At 54.5% G+C, this 27,841-nt stretch overlaps 1 protein-coding gene across 3 annotated transcripts in view; it reads right to left on the reverse strand.

The window, feature by feature from the left end:
- The window catches only part of RASGEF1A (RasGEF domain family member 1A), a 90,575-nt gene that overhangs the window by 19,309 nt on the left and 43,425 nt on the right, over nucleotides 1-27,841 (reverse strand). Inside the window, exon 1 of one of the 3 annotated variants that reach the window (XM_055589452.1) lies at nucleotides 17,516-17,655. The exons of 1 other annotated variant lie outside the window; for it this stretch is intronic. In XM_055589452.1, coding sequence (XP_055445427.1) covers nucleotides 17,516-17,533 — 18 coding nt within the window. In that variant the 5' untranslated portion in view covers nucleotides 17,534-17,655. Of the gene's footprint in view, nucleotides 1-17,149; nucleotides 17,170-17,515; nucleotides 17,656-27,841 lie in introns of those variants that run through there. One more of the 3 variants, XM_055589458.1, reaches the window with a different exon arrangement.

Genomic DNA, 27,841 nt, shown 5'->3' on the forward strand with positions numbered 1-27,841 from the left:
GGACACTCTTTCACATAAATAGCAACAAAATCTTTTTGGATCCACCTCCTAGAGTAATGAAAATAAAAACAAAAATAAATAAATGGGACCTAATAAAACTTAAAAGCTTTTGCACAGCAAAGGAAACCATAAACAAAACGAAAAAACTATCCACAGAATAGGAGACAATATCTGTGTACAAAGCTACCAACAAGGGATCAATCTCCAAAACACACAAACAGCTCATGCAGCTCAATAACAAAAAATAACTCAATCGGAAAGTGGCCAGAAGATCTAAATAGACATTTCTCCAAAGAAGGCATATAGATGGCCAAAAAGCACATGAAAAGATGCTCAACATCATTAATTATTAGAGAAATGAAAATCAAAACTACAGTGAGGTATCACTTCACACCAATCAGAATGGCCATCATCAAAAGTGCTGGAGAGGGGAACTGCTGGTGTGGGATATGGAGGAACAGAGAGCTCCCCTGGCTGCCAATTTCAATGACCCCTGCTGGTAGAACCTGATAGGAAACCAGCTGTCCAGAATGGTAATTGGCAAAGCCTGGTCGCCAAACTCAGTGGAAAGTTGGGTTTGGAGCTGGAAAACCAACAGACACAGGAGGAAAAAAAGAAGAAGAAAGAAAAAAAAAAGTGCTGGAGAGGATGTAGAGAAAAGGGAGCCCTCCCACACTGTTGATGGAAATGTAAATTGGTGCAACCATTATGTAGAACAGTACGGAGGTTCCCTAAAAAAAAACAGATGCAGATCGACTATATGATCCAGCAATCCCTCTCCTGGGCATACATTCAGAGAAAACTGTAATTCAAAAAGACACATGTATCCCAGTGTTCACTGCAGCACTATTTACAATAGCCAAGACATGAAAGCAAACTAAATGCCCATTGGCAGAGAAACAGATAAAGAAGATGTGGTGTGTGTACACACAATGGAATATAATTCAGCCATAAGAACAAATGAATTAATGCTATTTGCAACCACATAGAGATTGTCATACTGAGTGAAGTCAGAGACAGACAAATATTATGTATTGCTTGTATTAGTGTAATCTTTAAAAATGGTATAAGTGGTAAAGAAGAAAATAACAGATGTAGAAAACAAACTTATGGCTATAAGCAGGGCAAGGAAAGGGAGGGATAAATCGGGAGGCTGGGACTGACATGTACATACTTGGAGTGGGTTGCCATGCCCTCCTCTATGGGATCTTCCTGACACAGGGATTGAACCAGCCTCTCTTACATCTCCTGTATTGGCAAGCAGGTTTTTATCACTAGTGCTTCCTGGGAAGCCCTATATACACACTGCTATATGTAAAATAGATAACTAATAAGGATGTACTATATAGCACAGAAGGCAACAGCAACCCACTCCAGTACTCTTGCCTGGAAAATCCCATGGATGGAGGAGCCTGGTAGGCTGCAGTCCATGGGGTTGCTAAGTCGGGCACAACTGAGCGATTTCACTTTCACTTTTCACTTTCACGCATTGGAGAGGGAAATGGCAACCCACTCCAGTATTCTTGCCTGGAGAATCCCAGGGACAGAGGAGCCTGGTGGGCTGCCGTCTATGGGGTTGCACAGAGTCAGACACGACTGAAGTGACTTAGCAGCAGCAGCAGCATATAGCACAGAGAACTCAACTCAATACTACGTGATGATCTATATGGGAAAAGAATCTTAAAAAAAGAGTGGATATAGGAATACGTATAACTGATTCACTTTGCTGTACAGCAGAAACTAATACAACCTTGTAAATCAACTATACTCCAATAAATTTTTTTTTAATGAAATAACAGTAGCTAAAACTCTGAGTACTTTGTATGGGCCACCAGTGACACTATTGCTAGAGTTGAATCATCTCATTCATCCTCACAATAACCCCAAGTGAGCAAACGCTACTCTCTGCATGCTGCCAGTGAGGACAAGGCACAGAGAGGCCAAGTAACTGGGTCACAGGGTCCAAGTAACTGTCCAGGGTCACACAGCAGATAATCCGAGGAAGCAGATACACTGGGGGCTTCAGAGCTGCCACTGACAAGTCTGATAAACCTTCAGTAGGTGATGATGATGAAGGCATGGAGATGTTGGAAGACACAGAAAAGAGTTCAAGATGGGGGCAATTGCAGCAGGGCCAGGATGGCAGCAAAGGTGGTCAGGCAGGCCTGCGTCTGTGCCCGGATCAGCTTGTGGCTTTGGATCAGCTTGTGGATCACTTGTGGCTTTATCAGGACCCTCAACCTCTCGGAGCCTTAATGACCTCATCTGTAAATGGGCACGGGGAACACTGTTTCAGAGGTATGCTTGGAGGATGGAGTGTGCTCACTTGGGTAAAGCACTGCACACTAGAACACGGTACCACCTCCCACCTGAGGAGCGAACTCCCACACATGTGCCTACTCCATGCCCCACAGAGGCCATTCTAGACACACAGGCCCCCGGGGAGTCAGACCCTGCAAGGATGCTCTAAAACAAATGCAAAGCTGGAGCCGCAGGGTCAGCACCACCAAGAACTTGTCCGCGGCAGCAGTGCACCTTCCCCTGAGTCGGAACTCACTGTTCTCTGAAGCGTCAGATCCTCTCCTTTAGAAAGCTTTGCTGCTCCTAGTGTGGGCTTTCCTGGTAACTCAGTGGTAAAGAATCCACCTGCCCATCAGAAGACTCAGGTTCAATCCCTGGGTCGGGAAGATCCCTTGGATAAGGAAATGGCAACCCACTCCAGTATTCTTGCCTGGAGAATTCCATGGACAGAGCAGTCTGGTAGGCTATAGTCCATGGGGTCGCAAGAGGCCAACACAAGTTGGCAACTAAGCAGCAGCAGCTGCTGCACCTGGTGTGGCCCAACCCACAGCGCCACCACCTGGCTGATCACTGAAATGTAGGGCACTGAGTCCCAGTCCAGGCCTGCCAGGTCATGCCTGCACTTTCCCTGGATGTCCTTGTCCGTTTGAAAGTTTTAGCCTCCAGGTGATGAGACCAGCTTCACCTAAGTCAGTGCCTCTGGTGGCTGCATAACAATCACCTAGAGAATTTAGAAAACCACTTTGCCCAGCTTCCACCGCAACAATTCTAACTGGCGGGGGGTACAGCCTGGGCACTGGTGTTTTTCAAGGCTTTCCAGGTGAAAAGGGCAAAGTGACAAGTACACAGAGCCTCTCTCCTGCCTCTGCTGCTCCTGCCTACAGCCAGACCTGCTTCAAAGCTGCAGACTCAGACACTGGTGGAGCTCTCTGGAAGCCTCCAGAGGCCAGAACGAGGGAGGGGGAAGACGGGGCTAGGGTTGGTGGACAATGATGGAGCTCCCAGGGGACCTGCACCTCTGGCCCAAGTCAGCTGGTACTGGTCTGGACAAGGCAGCAGGCCTTTTAAGGGGAGTGGGAGACGGACTTGCACTGCCTCCTCTGACTCCTTACAGCTCTTCCTCTGTTCTGGCAGGAAGGCCAGCACCTTCTAATTATAGATGCAATGGACTCACAGTCAGGCCGGTGAAAGTGATTCACTGGTTCTTGGAAGCCTGGCCCTCAAGTTTCCCACCTCCTGCATAGGCGCAGGTGGGCATGAGGGCAGGCCCAGGAGCAGGGGGGAGCGGGTGTTCCTGCCAGCTTGGGAGCGAACTGGCACTGAGTGCAGCGCCAGCTGTCGTGTGTCAGCACTTGTCTGTCTCACACATGGGTTTACCCGGCTCTCCAGGGCCACTATGGAGGAAGAGGGTCCTCCCTGGAACCGGGCCCAGAGTCCCCGTGGCCAAGCCTTAGAGGGTGCCAGGTGCCCTTGCACGGGCAGAGCAGCGCCGTGGGTGCCGAGGGTGGGCCGGGAGCAGGCAGGGAGGTCCGGTCAGGCAAAGGCTGAGCCTGAGGGGCCCTCTGCTACTGCCTGGATACGCTGCCACCAGCAGTGTCTAGCGGGCTGGCTGTAGGTCAGGAGGGCCGGGTGGGCCAAGCAAGGAGGCACAAGGGCTTCCTGTGGCTGTACTGTTGCCTTGCCCTCTTTCCACCCCTCCTGGGCTGCCCCACTGCCTGACCGCAGGCTGTCCTGGCCCCCCAGAGCCAGACACCAGCTACCCCTACACCATGGTCCAGCCCAGCCCCCGGCCTCCTAGAAACTACATTCCTTTAACACTCCCTGCCTGCACCCTCACCTGTGACCTCCGCACACACACCTGCTGAGTCCTCTCCTGCGGTTTCAATACTGGGAGCCAGTGAGCGAGTCCAGGCTGGAGTCAGGAGACACGGTCTCCACACCACAGGGAAACCTCTGAGCTGCTCTGAACCTCAGTTTCCTCGGCTGTAAAATGGGCCGTAGAGTCTCTCGCGCCTCCTCCCTCGCTGGGTAGGGATGAAGGCTAGATGAGAAAACATGTCCCTGGGAGCGGGACCGGGCCATTGTGTGCCACTTGCATCTGTGCCTTGCCTCGGTGGCACCCAGCACCGCCCGCCACCACTCCCGACCTGCAGCCTCACAGCCATCAGCAGGACAGAGCAGCAGCGGAGGGATGGGCAGCACCGAGAGCAGAGATGCTCTTGTCACCTGGAGGCTTCAACTTTCAAAGGGACAAGCACGTCCAGGGAAAGTGCAGGCATGACCCGGCAGGCCTGGGCTGGGACTCAACGCCCTGCATTTCAGTGACCAGCCAGGTGGTGGCACTGCGGGCACCAGTGGGTGCCGAGGGTGGGCTGGGAGCTGGCAGGGAGACCCTGTGGCTCCCCACCCCCCGGGGTGTGGGTGTGTGCATGCCGAACGCACGGAGCCAGGTGAAAACCCCGGGCAGACTCAGATCACAGGCTTCACAGGGCCTCCAAAGACTGCGGTAAGGCGGACCATCAGAACTCAGCGCCGTTATCTGGCTGCTCTCCCTCCTCCCTCCTGTGTCCCAGGGCCAGCTCCCCAGTAAAGTGCTCGCACCTTAGCCTTGCCTCCATCTTTAGGGAGGCCGAGTTCAGAGAAGGGCAGCCATTCTTCTGGTTTCCACACACACCCTTGCCCCCACCCCCCACATCTGAATGAGACCCAGCGGCTCCTAAGTGCCCTGAGGGTCAGACCTGGGTCCAGGCCTCCCTCCATATGTTGGTTTGGGGCAAGTTACTCCATCTGTGTGAGCCCTGGCCGTGTTTGTCAGACAAGATACTGGTCCCCAAACTTCCGGTGTGGATGTACTGGAGGGGAAAACCACAAGGAGCCTGTCTTCAGCCTAGAACAAGAGCTCACACACCAGGGGTGTCATTGTTCAGTAAGTAAACGCTGTCCCCTGGGTACTGCTCAGCCAGGCCAAGGACTCTGTGAACACGGGATCCTTCCCACAGGGTATAAGCGGGAGCTCATCCCTGGATCAGAAAGATCCCCTGGAGTAGGAAATGGCAACCCGTTCCAGAATTCTTGCCTGAAGAAATCCCAGGGACAGAGGACCGTGGCGGGCTACAGTCCAGGGGGTCACAAAGAATCGGATGCAAGTGCGCACACAGCACACGTGTCCATGTAACTCAGGTCGAAGGCCCGTTTTAGGGACTCAGCCAAAAAGCTTAGCTTCTGAGTATGTGCAGCTGCCCTGCACACACACACACGTGCACACCTTCTAAGAAACACAGTGCACCAAAGTATCAAGGACATAGAAACTGCTGGACTGAGGGCCAGGAGGTGAGGGAGGCACAATCGGGGAGTAAGAGGAGACCTCGGGCAGCCCCTGTGCTGTGAGAGATACCGGCAAAGGTGGGAAGAGAGGGGTTTTAGGACTCTTCCGCCGAAGATTAGGAACGAAATTTTCTTTTGCAACGTCCTCAAGAGACTTTAGCTAGAGATCTGGGGGCCACTCACTGCTATATGCCTTCTAATGTGGCCCTAGTACAGGGAGGGTCCATGCCTCCCCATTAGGCAGCGAAATCAGGAGGAGGGTATCTGCTGCTGGCCACACACATGCAAAAGCCAGACACCCACATGTGCACATGTGTACAGCTTTTGTGACCTGAGGCACAGTCCTTCCACTCACAAACTCCAGCTGTGCCCAAGAGGGCCTTCAGAGACCCTGCACCTCTGGGAGCCGCAGCTGTGACAGAGGCCCAGGGCTGCTGGCCTTACTAAGACGGCCAGAGCCCGCTCCGTGTACCCGGATGAGCCCATGGCTACTCCTTCGCACATCCTCACATCCTCCACTCGCAACCTCGTCCAGGCCTGGCTAAAGGCCTTTCCCAAGTGCTTTTCCTGCTTCTGGTATGAGAGACCCAACAAGGCCCTGGGGGGAGGCCTAACCCTGCCCAGTGGTCTCGTAAAAGACTTCCACAGCTGAAGCTATCACAAACGATTTACTTAAACATACTTGGGTAAAGAAAGTAAGTGACACTGACTCTAGACAAAAGTCCAATTACTGCAGCACCCATGTGCAGGGCTGTGCGTGCTCCTGACTGTCTGGGGCAACCTTGCACACCCTCCCGGAGGTGTTCCCACACCTGAGGTCTGCTCCTGCCTCACTTCTTGCCTCCCAGCCCTGGGAGGCGATGGTCCCTGCCCAGGAGCAGGGCCTGTGGGGCACTAGTCAGCCCCCTGGCTCGATCCCCCAAGCTCTGGGCAGGAAGGTAGGGTGGAAGGGCAGGGCAGGAAGGCGGGGTGGGAGGGAAGGGACTTGGGGCAGGAGGTGGGGCAGAGACCTCAACCTTCAGGAGCCACTGGGGAGGGACCCCACCTGTGGGTTCTCAGGGGTCCTCCAGCCTCCTGGCCTCTGATGCCCAGTTACCTGTTCCTAACAGCAACTCTGCTCTCCGGATGCATCCCAGGAAAGGGAAGGCACTGCCCAATGGGCATGCATGGCCCCCACCCCAGGGGGATCTGCATGACACACGTTTCTCAGCCCCAGAGGGAGGAGTCAGAGGGTGGCTCCAGGAATAACTGTCCACCGGCTCTGCCCAGCTAAGAGGGAGGTCAACAGCCCAGGGAGGGGGCAGACTCCTGTGCAGCTGGACAAAACAATGACAGGCCTCCATTCAGCTCTGAAGGGGAGGAGCTGTCTAGGCCAGGTTCCCAGGGTACAGTCAGAATATAGGGCTCCTTTCAATCCTGGAGTCTGCAGTTCTGGAAGTTTCTAAGTGGAGAAGCAGGGATAAGCTTCGATTATATATATTCTATATATTCTTCTATATATTCTTTTTAATTTACTTTTGTGTGTGTGTGGCCGTGCCACACATGGGATCTTAGTTCCCCGACCAGGGATTGAACCCATGTCCCCTGCAGTAGAAGCGTAGCATTTTAACCACTGGACCACCAGGGAAGTCCTAACCTTTTGTACTTGAGATGTTTATCACTGGGAGTTGGGAGCCCAGACAGGTGCTGGGTGTTACATCTCATCCAGTGTAATTCCCCCAACCCACAGGGGGCAGTGTGGAGATGCTCATTTCTTAGATGAGGGTGCCAAGCGCACAGGACTTGTACAAGGCTGCCCAGGCAGGTGGCGGTGAGTAGGTGTGCCCAGGCCTGCCTGCCCCACTTCCCTGCTCCATCTGGAGACTGTCATTCCAGCTTGTCATTGTGCCTGGCCAGGGTTTGACCCTCTGAGCATCAGATGAACACTGAGGCCCTCGCCCTGAGCACACGGATAAGTGCACCTTCCCACGACCTTCTGCATAAAATTTCAGGGACTGACAGGCTCCCGGAAGCTCATCCATGGATGCCAAGTTAAGCATCCCAGCTTCCTGGAAAACGGGGACAAAAATGGCCCTGAGGGCCCATCTTGCATGAGCCCCCAGGGAGCTGCTGGGAGGTGGAGGAAGGGCGCCACAGCCCCCTGCCTCTGCCAGGCTTTGCAAGGGGTGCTTTTTTGGAGGCAGCACATGGGCTTCTATTTTTTAACCTACTCAACAAAATGGAGACTATTTTTAGCTCAGCAAGCTGCAGGGCATCACAATTAGCAACTGAAAATTACACATCTTGCCAGTCTCCCCTCTGTTGACTGGAGGAGAGCGAGAACAAGTGCTCCTGGGGGTAAACTGGGTGCCAGCCCTGGGCCCCCACCCTGGAGGACCACTCAACCAAGAGGATAACCTTTGGCAGAGATTTCAGAATGAGTACATACGTGAGGCTGTCTCTGGTTTCATCCCAGTTCCAGAAAAACCCAGGCTTGGTGGGAGCAGGGCAGTAGCCCCATCAGCACTCAGAAGCCACAGTTAGGGAAAGATCCATGCTGGCTGCTTGGCCCAGGGACCTCTGCTGGGATCCTTGGGGCAGCTGAGGCTGGGCCTCCTACATCTGCAAAATGGAGCCCTTCATCCTTCTAGGGCTCACTGTCTGGTTCTCTGATGTCATTCGCGCTGGAGGTGGGTAAGAGATGGGTGTTCCACAGAGCCCTCACTCCTTGACCAACTGACCATTCACTCGTTCATTCATTCATTCATTCATTCACAAGTGTTACCAAGGACCCGCCCACACCTTGGAGACCTACCAATGAAGGGAACTGGGTCTCTGTCCCCACTGAGCCCCTTGGGGGCAGGCTGTGGCTGGGATGCACAGTGACTACACAGATAAGGATGTGGTATTATGGGTTAAAAGGAGATCAGTCCTCCAGAAGAGGAAGAGGAGAAGGTCAGGAGAGCAGCTGCCAGCCTGAATTCAGATACCAGTAGGCAGACAGCTCTCTCCTGGGGGCGGTTCTTCCCCTCCCCAATTCCTGGCTTTCAGATCTTCCTACCTTTGAGCTCAAATGTGTCTCTTAAGCTCCTGCAAGCCTAGTTTTGTCTGCCAGGACCACATACTAAAGAAACTCAGGGTCTGGCTGCAAAAATGGGCTGGGGGTCCAGCAGGCTGGGAGTGACACCTGGCCACCCCTGAGCTGAGAGCTAGCAACCTCCCCTATATGCTGGCACCTCCAGCAGGGACTTCACAGGTGGTACTGAGTGTGACCTGAGGCCACCACGCTCGGGACAGGCTTAGTACCTGTTGGTTTCGGTGGAGTCAGAACTGCAGGACACTGGTAGGCCCCAGGGACACTTGTTCTCCAGGGTCCCCACCACCTTTCTAGACACAGTTATGGGGGCTGGCACTGCCCCTCTCCTGACCCTTCCCTGGGGCCCTCTCCCCCCTGGACATACACTCCGGATAGCCACTGGGCCCGATGCGGACAGGGAGAAAGTAGGGGGAAGCCACCTCTCCTTCTGGGCAAGTAGACCCACTTGCCTGGCCACGCTGCCCTGTCCTGGCATGTGGGGCTCAGAACTGACTCTGGGGACTTCCCTGGTGTCCAGTGGTTAGGATTCAGTGCTTTCACTGCTGAGGGCACAGGTTCAATCCCTGGTCAGGGAACTAAGATCCCACAAGCCTTGCAGCATGGCTAAATTTTTTGAAAAAAATTTTAAATAAAAGAACTGGCTCTACCTGGGGTGCAGAGTGGCAGGGGTGACATGCCTCTGTGGAGAGGCTTCATTAGTCCTCACCCCTGTACCCCCGTGGCCCTCCCAGCAGGGAAGCCCTCAGGAGAGCATGGCTGGCCCCATCCTTGCAGGCAGGGTGCTGTACAGCTCTGTGCAGCTCCCATCCTCCCAGCCTGATGGATCTTGCAGGGAATGAGGGCGAAGGGTGGCATTTTCCACAGAAACCAAGCTTCAAGAAATCATATTCACAAATGCCAGGAAGAAGAGCCGTATTTACCTCCGTGCACCCTCTGGGCCAGCCAGGGCAGTCCCGGAGGCTGGCAGAGGGCTGTGGGCCGGACTCCAGCCAGGAGGTGGCTGCCATGGGAACGGAGCCACGCAGCACCTCGGCGCCTTCTCCACAAAGGCCCGGCCTCGGAGAGATGCCAACAATTAAAGCTTTGTTACAGATGCATGATTCATTTTTTTTTCTCCTTCTGAATTCTTTCCTATTACCAAATCCTATTTGAATTGACTAAAGGAATCTTGCCATCTCCTCTTCACCCTCTTAAACACTGATTCTGCCGAGTCCGGGTTTCCTCCTCCTCCTACTTCGTTCCCTTTCTGCCCAGTCAGCTTCTTCTGGTGGCTGCTCAAGGGACAAAATGTCATTGTCCACCAATAACCATCCCATTATTGAGCCTTGAGAGGCCCAGGGAGGAGCAGGTAGGATTTCAGAGAATCCTTGCCCTTTTCCTGGAGGGCAGGCTGCTGGCATGCCAACCTCCCACTCAGGGCCCCCAGGGCAGGAGGATGGTGCCCAGGGCCTCCCCATTCCCTGAAATCTATGGCCTCAGATTCCACAAGGATCACGGTGCACTCCTGCACGTGGGCAGGTGACTCTTAGACTCCTGGAGGCTGAGCTGGGCACAGCCTCAGCCAGAAGGGGGAGGAAGATGAGATAGACTTGGGAGGCACTCCTGTCCTCAAAGCGCCACCGAGGAGGGCATTGTGCAGCCCCTCACCTCCACTGAAATCCCATCTCTGGGATCTCCTTCCTCTACAGGGCGTCCACTTAAGATTGGTGCTTAGTATGTGAAGCAAAATCTGGGGCAAAAAAAAAGTCTGCAAAAATCTGCCTCCTGTCAGGACCCCAGGTTCCAGAAGGGGACGTCTGACCCAGGCTCTCCCGGTACCCCACACAGGAAGGACCCCAAGGAGCAGCAGGGGCATGGCTGTGAGCCAGCAGGACAACAGGGAACTGGGTCAGAGCCGAGGGTCCTTGAGAGACAGGGAGGCTGGGCCCCTAGGGCTGGAGGGGCTGGAGAGACAAGCCACACTCAGGCCTGAGTAGACAGTGGCCTCTATTCCACCCTGCAGGCTGTCTGGGGGTGCAGGGGTTGGTGGGGGAAGAACGTACAGTTCTTTCATGTTTAAATGACATCTAATTAGGCTGAGCAACGATTTTCCTTTGTGTTTAAAAACAAATAAAAATCCATTTCCTTCGCCTGAATTGTCATCCTCCTGGCAGACACCCAGAGTGGCACCCCTGGGATCCTGCCGCTCTGCAGGGGCTGGAGGTTTGTGTGTGCCAGCCTCAGGGTGGAGAGCAGCAGGCACCCAGCTCCCTACAGCACAGCCTGTCCAGTGGCCACAGCCTCTCAGAAACAGGACCTGGACACGTGTCCTGACCCTCAAACAGAAACATCTCCCGCTCCCTATGCACACGCTGTGTACACAAGCAGCTTTCCTGCCCCGCGCCTGACCTGCGCCCCCTAGTGTCTAGAACTGGCTGGCCCCTAGGAGCACCAGCAGCACAGCTGCCTGCATTCCTCCCCAGGGCACTGCGCTTTCCCACTCGCCGCTCTGCATACACGGCTGGCCCAGCAGCTGTCATCCCATTTTCCAGACAGGGAGCAAACCCCAAGGGTTTAAGTCATCAGCCCCAGGCCTTACAGCTCCAAAGTGGTGAACCCCGGTGAGTGTGACCACCATGATCTGCTATGAAACCCAGGATTCAGCGCAGGCTCCAGAGAAGGGAGGACAGGCGCAAGGCAAAAGCAGGTGGAGGGAGACTTCCAGGGTCCCTGAGAGATGGACAAGGCCTGGCCCAGAGCCACCTGCTTGCAGAGTGCATGGAGGGGCCCGTGAGCACAGCACTGTGGGGTGCCAGGGCAGGATCCGAGGGCCAGGTGTGCACGTGCACCCGAGGGGCCCCGTGCTGGGCGGCCAGATCCAGGCCTGACCTGAAACAGCTGGCAGTATCACTGCCAATAAGGACACTCACAGAAGGTTTCCACCTATGGGCCATCCTACACATCCCCACAGCGCCCCTCAAGGCACTACTGGCCGCTGCTGGGATGAGCTGCAGCCCATGAGGCCAAGGACAGCCTGAGGTCACACGGTCTGGCCAAGCAGAGCCAGGAACAGCCCGCTGCTTCAGCCTGCAGGCGGGTTCTTTCTGCCAAGGGTTGAAAGTGAAAGGCACGCTGCCGAGAACATGCTTGCCCCGCTGTGCCCAGGAAACGGGCCCGGCGCCCAAGCACAGTGCATAGGGCTCTTCGTGGACCAGAAACAGGCAGGACAACAACTAGAACTTTCTACAATTCCTGACATGCGATTCAGACCCAAAGAGATGCGTGGTAGAAAGGAATGAAAATACTGCAGGGCATTCTCTGAGGACGTGGGGATGGAAGCATAAAGAGAAAAATATGTGAAATATCATGCCCTAAAAACAGCAAGGCATGTTCTTCTGTCCAAGAGTACTCACCCACATTGCTCACACATCAAATGACCAATGAAACCCTGATGGAGTTCCCAAATGGAAATGTACAGGCGACAGAATGATATGTCTGGATATTAATAAACAAACGATGAACCAAAAAAAAAAAAATTCACCCATTTAATAAAAAGCTTCCCTAAGTCATGTTTGTGTTCAAGTAGCAATCAAAACTCCAATTATAGACACATCAGAATAATAACCCTTAGAAGAAATCCCATGAAATTCAATATGTCCAAAGCTGTACTCAGAGAAAAATTCATAGATTTCAATATATTTTAATTAAAGGGGGGGTGAGATGAAAACAAACTAAGCACTTGATTCAAAAAGCTAAAAAAACAGCTTCTAAACAAAACAGACATTCAGCAAAGCACACTGGAGGAAGGAATTACGAAATGAGAAATTAGTGGATTTAAGGAAAGGAAGACAGTAGGACTTGCTGTGCACTCAAGAGTTGGTTTTCTTTTGAAAGTGAAAATTTTAAAAGATAAACCTTTGGCAATTCTCATCAACAAAAGGAAGAAAGGAAGGAAGCTAGCAGAAAGGGGGAGAGGGACGACAGGAGGGAAGCAAAGAATGAAGAGACGAAGATGGATGAAAAAGAGAAGCTAATGTGGAGAAGAAACCTCAAAAGGATAGATGATATAAATCTGTGCTAAAAGCCCTGAAAGCATTTCGAACTGGGATATTACCTAGGAAATATAAATAACCAAAATAGGCTAAAAATATTTAGAACCCAAAAGGACCATAACCATAGTACAAATTAAGTAACTTCACAGTCAACTAAAACCTCAGGGAAAAATAAAAGCAAGCCCCGGGTGAGCCAGTTTCCAAAATGAATTATTTCAAGCCTTGGAGAGTCAGATAATTTTATATGATATTTAAACTATTTCAACTACACAATTCATATTGAAAACCTTTCCTATTCATTTTATGAAGCTAACAAAACCATGATTTATAAATGTGACAAATATCTACCCTAATAGAAAAGTATGAATAAATTCTCACCTATGAATATAGATGAAAAATACCCCAAGCAACATATCAGCTGAATGAACTCAGCAGCATTTCAGAGTAGAATTGAGCCTGACCCTGTGGGATTTATTCCAGTAACAGGATGATTTAGCTCAGAAAAGCTAATAAGTCAACACATTAATAGGTCCAAGGAGGAAAGGAATTTGATGATTTTGCCAGATATAGGAAAGCCTCGGATGAATATCCATTCTTGGTGTACACTCTTGGCACTTAACATGGGAATTAAGTGTACCTCATGATGAAGAATATCTGTTTGAAATTTAGGGTCAATTTCAGACTTCACAGCAAAACGTCAGAGGCCTCTTCATTAAAATGAAGATCAAGCCAAGGACAACTGCTATTATTGAAAGCTGCTGTGTACCTTTTAGAAAACAGTAAGATTAGAAAGTTTTTAAAAGATACATTAGAAATGAATTAAATCATTCTTGGTTTTCCAGGGAGCCCAATTGAAAATCTGTTCAAACTAATAAGAGAGTTTAATTATCAATTACCTAACACACATTTTTTTTTTAAAGATCAATATCTTACCTATCAACCTCCTCGGGGAACATCCCGACTCAGTCCATGTGGAATGTGTTTGCACTCCAGTGGCGAAAGAGAAAGGGGTATGAGCCAGGAATCTGCGTGTGTGGGCGTGTGTGCATGCCCTGGGGCGTCCCAGCTCTTCACTGGCCAGGGACACATTCCCAATGGGCCCGCTCTGCCACCCATGTCAGCCACCCGATTCACAGCCCCCTTTCCTAGTCACACACCCCTGACAGCCCCCCATGTTGCCCTCTGGGCTGGGCACCCCTGGGAACTCGCTTCCCTCTTCTAAGGATGCTGCACAGGCCCCTGGTGTGTGCAGGGGGTCCAGGCTCTGGGGTCAGCCAGCCCCAGGATGAACGCCTGGTCTGCTCATGGTGCTGCCTTACATCGTGGAGCCTCAGCCTCCTCTTGTGTCACTGGCACAGCGACCTTGTGAGGGTTAGAGGAGACCGGAGAGCTGGCTCCCAGGGCCTCTGACTCACACTTGCCATGGACAGGGGGCGGCTCGTGCGGCAGCCACACTGACCTTTGGGAAATGCCGTGGGCTTGGCCCCAGCCAGGCAGGCGGGGGTGAGCAGGACAGTGAGGCTGGGGTGGTTCCACTGGAGGCCGAGACACAGGGCAGTGGGTTTGCCAGAGAAACCCCACGGCCCACCAACTGCCCTGAGGCCACGGGGCCAGAGCCCTTGGGGGCAGCAGGGCTCCAAGGGGGAAGAAGTGGAGAACCCCAGTAGAGGCCACCATCCACATGCTCCCACCAGACCTAGGACTCTCCCTTCTGTCTGCCTCCAGGTTCCCCTTGTCCTGGAACCCACAGGGCTCCAGCCAGCCCAGAACCTGGGACAGTGGACATCGTGGTCAAGGGGCCAGCTCTGACCCCTGGCTGAACTCAGGCCAGCCGCAGCCCCCGTGGGCCTCAGCCTCCCCATGTGTAAAACAAAGAAGCAGAACTGGGCAGGACCGCTCCAGCCCTTGTGTCTGCTTCTTTCTTCCCTCACTTATTTAGCTGACAAACATCCCTGAGGTCCTGTGACCTGTGCCACACACTTGGGACTGGAGGAGCCCACAGAGCACCGTGTCAGCTACCAGAGGCAGCAGTAACACCACCGTGCAGTGTGAGAGACGCGGGATCAGATGTCTGTCCTGGGTGCTGAGGGGGCACAGGGGTGGGGGGTATAACTCTGTAGGGAGACATCAGGGAGAACTTGAGGTGGGCTTCCAAGGAAACTCCAAACCAGGGAGTTTCCAGTGGGTCAGGAGAAGGAATAACAGGGAGACATAACAGGTCTCACTGATACCAGAGCCCTGAGAGACCAGTCCTCTTCTGGTCACTTACTTGCAACTCCCCAGAGGGAGACTCCCAAGGAGCCCAGAGGTGTGGAGGGTGCAGGTGGCTTCCACAGGTACCTCAGCTCCATCTCTCTGGTCAAACCCTACCCATGCCAAAGCCAATGCCCCACGCGGCCGTCCTAGATGGCCCAACCTGTGCAGACCCTGCACCACTGTGGTCCCTGTCTTGGTTATGCGACTGTTCCCAGTGCTCCAGCACCTCAGAAGGCAGCCAGGTGGACACAGGATGCTGTGGCTCCCTCCACGCCCCTTGCCTCCCCTGGTGGAGCTCACACGAGGCTCCCCCAACCCCAGCGGCAGGCAGGCCCAGCAAGATGGGGGCGTGGCGCCTGGGCGGGCTGTCCTGAACGGCAGGTACAAGTGTAGGCAGCATGGCCAAGAGGCGGCAAGAGCCCGCAGGATGGAGCAAGCTGGGGCTCCGCATCAGCACCCGGGCCAGACCCTCCCTGGACTCCATACTCCCTGTGAGTGCCAGGTGACACTGCCCCAGGGGGTGTCAAACTGCTCCCCCTCCTCCCCACCCCCACCTGCTCCACCTGCATCCTTCCCCACCGCTCCTTCCTGGAGTTGCTGCCTCTTCTCCATCTGTACCCATTTCCACCATCAGCAGGGCCTCTTGCTTTACCTTCAGAGTGTGATCAAATCGAGCCATCTCTCCTCCTCACTCCCTCAGCTGAGCCCCTGAGCTGGCCAAACTATCCTCTCACCCTCACCAGCCCTGCCCCTGACACCTGCTTCCAGTCTGGTGCCTGAACACACGGGCAGCTTCCTCTTCCAAGCTTGGCCTGACATCCTGCCAGGCACTCCTGCTCCCCCTGCCACTATCTCCCTGCCTCTCGTCCAGCAGGTCCTCAGGTGAAAGGCTCCCCGGACTGCCCTACCCAAGGCAGCCCCACACTGGTGGTCAACGTGCTGGGCACCAAACACGCTGGACATGTCGCCAGGCTGAGAACTGTCACTGCTGGTCCCAGTGAGATTGAGTGGGGCCATGTGACTCATCTGGCTCAAGAACAGTGAGTGGAAGTGACGTGTGGCACTGTGAAGTGGGGCACTGAAATGTCAGTGCAAGGGCCTCACTCCCCCTCTGCCATGGGACCTGTCAGCCCAGGTCCTTGAGAGAGGAAGGCTCAGGGTGGGGCCCTGTCAACCCCTGACGGACAAGCCAATAAGTGGACATTACACTGTGTTATTATCAGCCCCTGGCTTTGGGGGTTGTTCAGCTACTGCTGATAATCTAAATTATCCTGCCTGATGCACCCTTGATATTTTCTATTCGTTTACTTTTTCTCTTTTAGCACTTATCACCATGTAACATTCCATATCTCATTTATTGATTGTGCTTTTTTTTCTCCCCCTGTCTCTCTTGCTAGAAGGTGAGCCATGAGGACAGGAGCTGTGGTTTGTATCTGGTTCCCTGCTGAATCCACAGTGCCTGCACACAGCAGGGGCTCAATAAATGAGTAATGACTCCGTGAAAGAACAAATGAGTCCTGCTTCTTGGGCACAGCCAGGCCTGATTTAGCCCAGCTGCAGCCCCCTTCTCAGCCCCTGAGGTCCTGGGTCTACACTGATCAGCTCCAGGCTGAGAGGGCTTAAAGAGCAACACCTGAATCTCATCACCCGATCATCTCAAAGGAAGAACTGTAATAAACAGCCATGGAAATGCAACACTGCCTCATGCTCAGGATTAATTCCATGGCAGGTTCTCAGCTTCCTTCCTATAGAAAAGAAGCTGCCCCTCATCGTGGGGCCCACATCCCTCAAAGCCCTAGCCTGAGGCTCACTGCCCTTAAACATACAGGTGTCTGTGTCCTGCCCCACTCCGTGCTTCTCCCTCTCTCACACACATCCCATATTTAAACATCCCACGGTTTTCACATAATCTCACTCTCACCCACACATCACACATACACACATACACACCACCCACGTGCCCACCTCGTTACAGTCCCCCTGTCTCCTCCAGGGCAAACAGGTGGTTCTGTGCCCCTCAAGTCGGGAAAAGGATGCACTGTGGTCTTGTCTCTTACACGCCTGACTGTGCCAGTCCCAGGGCAGCCACCCTCCCGCCGGCCCTGCTGCTAGGCTGCTGTCACCTGCCTCCCAGCGCTATCCGCCCCACAGGGGTCCGTACCAGCTGTGCAGGTGCCGCTCAGCCGTAGACTAACACTGGCCTCCGCAAGCAGGGCCAGGCAAGGCAGTGGCAGCCTGGGCTGCCCATCCGTTCTGAGCCCTGGGCGCAGCCCACCTGGCAGCAGGTGCCCGGGGGGACCCATAGAGGGAGTGGTTCCCAAGGGCAAGCTTCTTCCAGGCCTGGCCGAAGATGTTCTCCGCCTGGCCGCACTCCTTGCCGGGAGGTGAGCCCTGCTTCCGCAGCTCGGCGGCGCAGGAATCCCTAGCCCCGCGGTCCTACTGCAATCAAGGGGTTGCCCTGCGAGCGCGTCCCCGTCACCGCCTCCGCCACCCGCCGCCCCGCACCTGCCACGCGCCGCAGCCCTACCTGGGGCTCCAGAAACATCCTGGCTACCTGCTCCCAGCGTTGTCCCCCGGCGCCCCGGGCGTCTCGGGTGCGGCTGCCTTTCTGCCCGCGCGCCCAGGCGGCTCCAAACCCCAGCCCCGGCCGCGGACTTCCCCACGCCCGCCTCCTCCCGCGGGGCGGGGCCGGACCAGGGGTGGGGCCAAGGGGCGGCTGGCGCCCGGGGAGGGGCAGGGCCGGGAACGTTAGGAGTCTGTGTGGGGCCGAGGTAGGGGGCCCAGGGGTAGCAGGGGACTTGGGTGGGGCCGAGCTGGCCAAGTGGCAGGGGCAGGCGCCCGGCCGGGGTTCGAAAGGGGCGTGGCGTAGGGGGCGTGGCAAGGGCGGGGCGGGGCGCTGCTGGAGGGCCGTGGGGAAGGTGCAGGGGTTGGGGCGCGGGGACCGGCGCAGCGTGGGCCAGGCTCAGAGGCCCGGCGCGGGGTTTGGGGGCGCCGAGAGTGCAGGGGGAGCAGGCAGTGGCGTCAGTACAGAGGCCACAGCAGGGTGTCGGAGCTGGGTGCTCCGGACGGGGTCTGCCACTAGGCGAAGGGGCGGCGTGCTGGTAGGCGCTTCGCGCGGGGTGGGAACGGTCGTGTTGGTGAGATCCAGCTCATGGAGAGCCCCCTGCGCCCCCCGTATCCTCCCTCGAGCCTCTCTTCGCCCTCCCCAGCCTCACCTCATCTTAGATGTCCACCACAGAGCTACGGCAGGTGCTTGGCCAGCACCTGGCTTGAATGCCTCCGCTCACGGCTTTCTCACTCCACACAGCTCTGGCCTCGAGCGTCCCACGGAACTCTGTCCTGTTTCCTTGAGTGAACACTGGGGACACAGCAGCTGCTTTTGTGGGAGGACTAATCTAAGACACGGCGTGGGGCGGGCCTGGCACATGGCACAGCCAGTCGTCATTCCGCCCTCAGGAGCCCCAGCGCTGAGAAAGAATCCTGTCAGGTGACCATCTTCCCCTCCACCGGGTTCCTGCGTTGCCCTCAACTCAGGCTCTGAGAATCTGAAAGGGAAAGGTGGACTGAGGGAAGACTGTCCTCTCTGGGAGGTCTAGAACCAGAGGGCCTAGAGGCTGAGTTGGGAATGGGAACAGGGCAGAATCTGGGAGAGCTCATGAGCAAGCCTGGGGCTGGGATGGGAAGAGGTGACCCTGTCAGTATTCAGGTAGGTCCCCTGGAAGCCTGCCTTCGACAGCCCCACACCTCACCCTCAGCAGCCTTGTGAAACAGCCATCTCTCCCCTCAGCTACTCCCTCTCCTTTGCCTGTTCTGTCACCAGTAGCAAGACTGGCGGAGAAGGCGATGGCACCCCACTCTGGTACTCCTGCCTGGAAAATCCCATGGATGGAGGAGCCTGGTAGGCTGCAGTCCATGGGGTCGCTAAGAGTCGGACACGACTGAGCGACTTCACTTTCACTTTTCACTTTCATGCATTGGAGAAGGAAATGGCAACCCACTCCGGTGTTCTTGCCTGGAGAATCCCAGGGACGGGGGAGCCTGATGGGCTGCCATCTATGGGGTCACACAAAGTGGGACACGACTGAAGTGACTTAGCAGCAGCAGCAGCAAGACTGGCCCTCAGGCTGAGTCCTGGAGAACAGCTATTTCTGTCCTGAAGAATGAGGGGCTGTGCTGAGTCCCTTCACCAGTCTCCTCCAAGAGGATACAGCAGTTTGGAAACCACCCCACTTTCTCTTCTAACACTGGAACTCAGATCTCACTGCTCCAGCACCTGCACTTTAGCTACAGCCTTGTTCAGCTCCTGGGGTGGGTAGTTAGGTAGAAGGGGGCAACATCAGCAGAAATGGCCATGGCTGCAGATACATCAGCCCCCCCCCCCACACACACACACAAGCTTTCACAATATCCTCCCCCTGCTGCTTCTGCATCTCCTTTCAGGCCAGTCAGAGGATGCAGAGCTCACAGTGGCCTCCACAGGGTACTCATGGCACCAGGACCAGCCTGGGTCCTTGGTCCTGAGCCTGCCTGGCCACCCTGCCCCTTCAGAAAACTCCATAGTGCCAAGAGGGGTGAGGGGTTTTGCCCTGAGGGAGTCTGCCAGGCACCCACCCCTGCAGTCCTCGGCTCTATCCCACAGCCCTGCAGGACAATTAGGCCCTCAGGTGGCCACAGTATAGTTCCAGAAAGTCCACGTGGGCAGTTAACACGCCTACTGCCACCTGCATTCATAGCAAGCCTTCCCCTCTGCCTCTCTAGGTGTTGTGGTCCAGAGGAGGTGGCTGAGCCCATGTACAGCCCCACTGCGCCTTTCTATACATGCTCACTCACAGGTTTCACCAGCATCCCTTGATAAGGTAGATGCTTTCCCAGGAGTAAGGAGCACCCGCTGCCCGTTGTCCCTGCGATGGGAATGTCCTCACATACATGGATGGTGCTCTCTCTGTTCACAGGTGTGACCTCAGCATTCATGTGTGTACATGGACCACAGCCACATCCTTCCTGGTTCCCATGGAGGCAGGGAGATGGGCCTGCCAGGGCTGACCCCTGCCAGGGTGTTGCCCTGCTTAAAGCTGTGGGTGGGGCTGGGCTCAGGGAGCAAGATGCTACAGGGAGAGCTTGAGGGGACCAATACGGGAACCCAGTAACCTTTCCAGAGCTGGCTTTAGAAAGTGGAAAAGGAACCAGGTGTGGTGCGGCCAGCAGACATGTACTGAGGGCTTCTGGGAAGATGAGGCAGCCCGGATGATGTGGGCTGGCCATGAGGCCAGGAATTAGGGCATCTATCCCATGACCATGAGAGGACACTCTGAGCAAAGAGCAAAAAGCCTGATTCCGGGATGACAGTGACCCTGGACATCCTCACAAGTACAGACACCTGGGACCAACGAGAAACTGGGACAGGAGGCTGGACTCAGGGCTACAGGCTCCTAATTAATGTCCCTGCTTCCACCCATCCTGCCTTGACACAGAAGCTCGATTGGCCTTGTTAAAACCTATGTCAGGTCCTGCCCATCCACTGCCCAAGACCCTCAGTGAAATGAAAGCCAGGGTCTAGCGGCCATGTGGGTGCTCCGACTGGAAACCTCCCACCTTCCACTCACCCCCGCCCCTGCTCGCCCTCGTCTGCGTGCAGCGTTCTTCCTCTTGAGTCTTTACTGATATGTCACCTTCTTGGTGACATATTTACAGTGTTAACCTCCACTCCCACACTTCCTCTCCCCCTGAACTTTCCTTCTCATGGCCACTTAAGTCTGACATATTCTTTCTACTTCCTTATTTGTCAGTGTCTCCTCTAGGGAGAACTGAGCTCTGTGAGTGCAAGGCCTTGGTCTATTCACCGCTGTGTCCCAGGGACTGGGACATGTTTGCAGATGGGGGCACTTGACACCTCTCTGTTGAGTGAACACGTGTGTGTATGTCTGCCTGTGAATACGTGTGCAGAGCTAGACATAGGTGTATACATCCAGTTCAGGCCTCATGTCCAGAATATATAAAGAACTCACATAAATCAAAAAGTCTGAAGACCCAACTTTTTAAAAATAGGCAAAAGGCTTGAAGAAGGATGTCCAAAAAGATGATAAACATAAGAAAAAGCACTCAATTTCATTAGTCATCAGGGGAAGGAAAATTCACACCACCGGGTGCTGCTGCGGTACGCCCACCAGGGTGGCTAAAATGGAAAGGCAGAAAGTTCCAGGTGCTGACAAGGATGTGGCACAAGAGAAACTCCCATCGTTGGTGGTGAGAGCTGAGCTGGTAAAGCCACGTGGGAAGACGGACCAATAGTGCCTAAGAAAGCCAAGTATACACAGGCTGAAGAACTCCTCGCTGGGTGTAGACCCACCAGAAATGCTTACATACTCACACCCAAAGACCCATCCACCCGTGTTTAGAGCAGCACTGTCCACAATGGTTCTATACTGGGAACCATCCGGCTGCCCTCCACAGCGAAGAGGTAGAATCACTCTGGGAGCGCCACCATCAACAAGAGTGGACACACCAGTCTTACCAGCATCACGTGGAGCAGAAGAAACCAGACACAAAAGAACATCTAATCAGGATCCAAGGGGTCTGCTGGGGCTGGGTACTGATCACCCATGGATTCGCCCCATGAAAAGTCTGAGCTGCAGCATTTATGACTCATGCACTTTGCTATATGTACATTACACTTCAGAACAATTTATGTTTAGAAAAAAGTTGAGAGAGAGGAAAAAAAAAAGAAGAAGAAATAACATGCCAGTCAGGGCTCAGCTGTCTGAGCCCCAAGACCCTTCCAAGAGTGTTGTGAGCTGCAACTCAAGAGAAGCAGAACTGGGGAAAGAAGCATTTTAAGGTGGTCTCTGCCTCCCTCTCTTCATTCTCTCCAAAACCAAAGGCCTCTCTGGGTAAAAACTCCCTTCCTTTAAAAAGGTACAGCCTGCAAGGTTTTAGTTTCGGAAGATGGAAGGGGGCCTCGCCTTGGGTGACTGCTGTTTCAGAAGAGAGGAAGCAGGGACCCAGGTGCCCACACGGGCGTGTGGACCAGCATCACGACAGAGACCCTGTGGAGGTTAAGTCCTCAGAAGCTAGGGCTCCAGGGAGGGTGGGGGTGGTGGGGGGAGGGGCAGGTGCCAGCAGGCTCAGGTGAGAGTCTGATGGGACCTGAGGGACCAATAGAGGTGACCGCCACTGGTGAGGGAGCAGGTGAAAGTCAGATTCTGCTTCCTGCACACACTCCCCTCCCCACACTGTCCAGCTGAGGCCCCCCCACCCCACCAGCCACTTATCACCCGGGGCGGCCGTGCAGGCAGAGCTTCGGCTCCAACTCTGAGTGTCATGGATGAGGCAGGCGCCTCTCTGAGTTATCATTTCCTGGATATAAAGTAGGGTTCATGACCCCCAGGTCACAGGGCAGCCAGCAAAACATGAAGCCAGAGAATCAAGCATGTGGTAAGCCTTGGAAACGTCTCAGTTTCTAGTTCCGAGGACTTGAGCTGTCCAGGGGCTCTCCACCTGCCCTGGGAAGCAGCCCCGGCCATCTGAATTCATAACCACCTCCGGAGAGGCCCTCTCCAGTTTCCTCCACGCCCTCGCTAACAGTGTTTAACAGGAACCTGTGGAACGTGATGTGCCCTGAGGGCCAGTCAGCAGTCTGAGCGGTCATGGGTCGCACAAGCTCACACCCACGCTATCCCATGAGCTTCATGGCACGTGTGTTTGACACCCTGGGGCAGGACCCTGACTGCTGACCCTGTCCTCAGGGGACCCAGATGAGGTAGGCAGGCCGATGTCCACTGAGAACACACACGGGTCTCTGCACTTCCCTAGCCCTGTCCCATGGATACTCCCTTTTGGAGAATAATGTTGGAAGCAAACAAACTGATATGGTTTTAGGTACCACTGGAGCACAAGGGGCAGGGGAGGGCAAATGAGAGGAGAATAGACCATTCTGATGCCCCCTCACAGCTCACAGGTTACTGCTCTACCAACAGAGCAGCCCCCTGCAGGATCCCCCAAGAAGCCTTCCCGTTGCCTCTGCTTGCCTTGATTGTGGCACTCCCCTTCGTCTTATGTGAAAATAGATTAAGGAAGAGCCACCCATCCGCCAGGTTGTGTAACTTGCGGCAAGTGTGCAACTGGGCGTGTAACTAACCATGACTAACAGCACAGACCACCCGGGATGGCGGCCGCTCCCTGCACCCGGGCCCGTCATCACTCTCCTGTCAACAAGCTGGCAAAGGAGTAGGTGGAGAAGGGACTTCAGGTGGCCACAGGGTCGTGTGTTAACTGCAGCCTGGCTCCCTCCCCGGGCCCAGGCGCAGGGGGACCAGGGAGCCAAGCGGGCTAGGTGGGGACAGTTCCCCCAGGGGCCTAGCCAGACCCAGAGGGTCCTAGGGGTTGGGGAGGGGCCTGGATGCCCCAGTGGGCAGGGCTGGGAGGAGGCAGAGATCCTGGTGCATGGGGTTGGGCAGGGGGGCCTGCTTTCACCAAGGGTGCCAGGAGGAGCCAGACGTTAGAGAAGCAGCCCTTTGGAAGGGGAACTGGGTGCATCAGGAGAGCCGTCCCTCCATGCTTGGTGCCAGAAGCCTGGCTCCCGCTTCCAGAGAAGGAGGGACGGCAGGTGGGAGGAGGTCCATGAGGTCCCTCAGTGGAGGGAGGAAAGGAAGAGGGGGGCCTGGGCATAAGCATATCTGGTCCTGTCCTCCAGTGAATGGGGACCAGGTCCTAGCAGCCTCTCCCTGGCCGTGATCCCCTGAATCCTGCCACCCCTTCACACTAAGTGCCCACCAATCCTGGCTGGCAGTACTGGGCAGAGATCACCAGGCAGAGGTGGAGCAACCAGCCCAGGGGGGCCTGCAGAGCCTCTGGGCCAGTGTCCTGGTGCCCACAGTGGGTGGACCAGGAAGGGGTGAGGGGCAAGCAAGTACCAGGAGGGCCACCAGAGGCCACACTCTGGCCCTTTCCACAGCCCCACCCCCAGGCCTCAGAGAGGCCACACTCAGGTTCCTGCTCTCCAAGAAATAAGTTAGTTCCTCACAACCCAGGCCTCCCTTCTAGCGACACTCCCTAGCAGGTTCAACTTCTGGACAGAGGCGGTTTTCTGGTCTATGTGTGGAACCACCCACCAGCATTTATCTCCCAAGAGCAGAGGAGGAGAAAGAAACCCCTTTCCCTGAGGAACCCAGACCCGAGTCCCTGGCCCGTGACAGCGGTGGGAGCTGCAGAGGAACCTGGCTACTGGCCTGGGGAGACAGACTCCTCCTGGACCAGAGTGGCAAGGCCCGACCTGCCATGGCACCCCAAAAGTTTCCATTCCTCTGAGTCAAATATTTGGCAACCTGATGGGCAACCCTGATGTTAAACGGCCATTCCAGTATTGGTTATCATCAGAGAACAGTCCTCTGGCCAAGAGAACACGACCTTCCCATTTGGAGGCCTTGCCATGGGGAAGCTGACCCTGGCGGGGTCATGTGGAGGTCAGGGCCAAGGTCAGACTTCTGGGTCCTGCAGGGCCCAACGCTGAGAGGATGAAGATCCCGAGATTAGGTCCTCCAGAAGGCCCATGATGTGAGGCTGGGCAGCCCCGTGGCCTTGGAGCCCCGCAGGCCACTCTGTCCAAGAGGGTGGTTGTTCTCTGGGCAGTGGTGGATGAGGAAGCACACGGGCCCCTTAGCGAGCTGCCCCTGGACTCTGCAGTCATTAGCAGATGGCCCTGGGCCAGGCCACACTTCTGTGAGCCTCAGTCCCCACCCCAAACAGGGACTCACTGCCTGGGATGACATAGGTCATGATGTCAAACAGGCACCCAAAAAGAGCCTGACGAGAGGATACACAGGGGTGGCAAAGGCAGGAGGTGTAAAGAAAAAGACCCTGCCCCACGGAAATCTCCCACCCTAGAGGAGTGAGGACTGCCTGGGGAACAGGCCAGCCAGTGGGGCCAGGACAAGGTGGGAATGTCCTCACTGCGCCCTGCAGGGCCTCCACCTCAGAGCTGGCGAGAGACAGAGGGCCTGCAAATGAAGACGCAGGAGAGGCCCATCTACCAGGAGCAAGCTGCTTCCTGGCAACCAGAAGCCCGAGTCTCAATTCTCACTTGTGCCATCTGCAAAAATAGCCTTTAATGTAGCACAGGGTGTTAGCGCAAGTCTCAGAGTCATTGGTGGGAAAGGCGAGAAGCGGACGACAGAGGTGGGTTTCCACAAGGCACCTCACGGGACAACAGCCCCTCCTTGGCAGCCTGATGGAAAGTATAGCAGGTCCACAAACAGCATAGCAGGTCCACGCACACACACGTGATCTTGCACTTGTGCACAGGCTTGTGTGTGCCTGTGTGCACGTATCAATATTTGCATGTGTGTTCTTTGTGCATGAGTGTGCATGGGTATCATTACTACACATATGTGCACACGTGTTTGCATGCATGTACCTGTGGCCTCCCTGTGCATGAGTATGTGCCTATAACACAGACTGGCATATCCACCCTGAAAGGGTCATCAGGGCACCTGCCCTACACTGGCCTCCTCTTCTATGTCTTCATCGAACGCTTCCCAAATTTTCTCCACTGCACATGAATGTCTCTGTCATCAGCATATTGAAACAATATATGTTCTTTTGATTAAACCAGGATGGGAGACTATGGTGCTCCTCCTGAGGATGCCTGGTAGGAAGCAGGGCTGACTTGGCAGTAGCCCACCAGGGGGTGCCGGCCCTTGAGCATCCTCACTGCTCCTAGAGAAGGGAGACCTGTTCCTGCCAGCCAAGGTGTAACCAAGGGAGAGAGGGTGCCCAGGGCAGGCAGGCAGCATGAAGGGTCAGAAGAGCCTATGGACCCTGCTGGGTGGGCATCAGGAAAGGCTGCATCAGGCAGCACAGCTGAATGGGAGCAGCACCCTCCAGCCTCAGGACAGGGCCCTGTGCTGCCTCACTCACCGAGAGTGTGATCTGCTGTATGTTCTCAGCAGCGCTCGTCACTTCTCTCCTTATATCCCACTAGCTTCTCCCTCCAGCTGGCAGACCAGAAGGCTCTGCTTGGTCCCAGGCAGGGACAGTCTGTGGGAGCCAGCCTAACAGGTGCCCTCCTCCCTGTACAGGCTGGTTTTTACTGTCTTGGGGACACATCCACTTGATTCTCACCTCCACGACTTATGTGATCACCCATCCTCCAAACTGGTTCTTCTTCTCTCTTTGTTCCAGTGCCTTTGGGGCCCACCCTGTCACCTCCTCCCCAAAGCCTTCCGGACACTCAGAGCATGCTTGAGGGCCTTGCCCTTGGATGGTACCTTATACTCTAGTCTTCCTACCACCACCTCTTAAGGAGAGCTAGTGGCTCCCTGGAGGGCCTCCCTGAGATCTGAGTTCCTATCTGGTTTCCATTAGTCACGTGTTCTGTGTGGTACTAGTGATGTCTGCCTTGGGTGAGAGCGTGGAGAAAGAGGCACCAAGGCCCTGGATCTGCACCACTCCTCCAGCTCCTCATTGGTGGGCTCCTCAACCACTGAGTGGCATTTTGCATTCCTAACTATTCACTTATTCATTTTTTTTAAAGTTAATGAACATTTACTATGTGCCAAGTTCTCAGAGACATACTCCCTGCACTCAGGGTTTACCCTCAGGGTTATGGGAAGGGAGAATGGTAAACAAATGAATAAAATCCAGCTGGTGATGAGAAAGGGATGGCATAGAGCCTGGGGGTCCAAGGCCACCTCCCTGGGCAGGGGGGTTGAGCCTGGAGCAGAGGCTGCTATGTCGGGTGGGAATGTCCTGGTAAAGGTACCAGGAAGGGTGTGCCAGGCAGAAGGCACAGCAAGTGCAAAGGCCCCCAAGAACAGAAGGAGCTTAGTGCACTCAAGGCAAAGAAAGACTGACGTAGGGGCCTGCAGTGAGAGATGTGCATGCGTACATGCATAAGTGCTCAGTCGTGTCTGACTCTTGCAACCCCATTGACTGTAGCCTGCCAGGCTCCTCTGTCCATGGAATTTTCCAGGCAAGAATACTGGAGCAGGTTGCTGTTCCCTTCTTTAGAGGATCTCCCCGACCCAGGGATCAAACCTGCATATCCCATGTGTCTGCATTGGCAGGTAGATTCTTTACCCACTGTTCCACCATGCACACTATGGCTGTCCTGGGAATTCTTCTGAAGCTCAGCTGAGTTGAGAGGGGGCAGGGAGACCCAAGCTACCTGTGAGGCTTCCCCCAACAGAAAGTAAGAAACAGAAGGTTCAAGGTTCAATGCTCCCCTTCAAGACCCTGAGCAGTCCCGGTGCAGCTAGGTACTAGCTTTAAACCCCTGGGAGCTGACTCAGCAGCGATCTCTTAGGGATGCTCAGAGAAATATCAATAACCTCAGATATGCAGATGACACCACCCTAATGGCAGAAAGTGAAGAGGAACTGAAGAGCCTCTTGATGAAGGTGAAAGAGGAGAGTGAAAAAGTTGGCTTAAAACTCAATATTCAAAAAACTAAGATCATGGCATTTGGTCCCATCACTTCATGAAAATAGATGGGGACACAGTGGAAACAGTGACAGACTTTATTTTCTTGGGCTCCAAAACCACTGTAGATGGTGACTGCAGCCATGAAATTAAAAGACACTTGCTTCATGAAATTAAAAGATGCTTGCTCCATGGAAGAAAAGCTATGACAAACCTAGAAAGTGTATTAAAAAGCAAAGACATCACTTTGCTGACAAAGGTCCATATAGTCAAAGCTATGGTTTTTCTAGTAGTCATATATGAATGTAAGAGTTCAACCATAAAGAAGGCTGAGTGCCAAAGAACTGATTCTTTTGAATTGCGGTGCTGGAGAAGACTCTTGAGAGTCCCTTGGACTGCAAGGAGATCAAACCAGTCAATCCTGAAGGAAATCAACTCT

This window comes from Bubalus kerabau, chromosome 1 (assembly GCF_029407905.1).
Source record: "Bubalus kerabau isolate K-KA32 ecotype Philippines breed swamp buffalo chromosome 1, PCC_UOA_SB_1v2, whole genome shotgun sequence".
Classification (NCBI taxonomy): domain Eukaryota; kingdom Metazoa; phylum Chordata; class Mammalia; order Artiodactyla; family Bovidae; genus Bubalus; species Bubalus kerabau.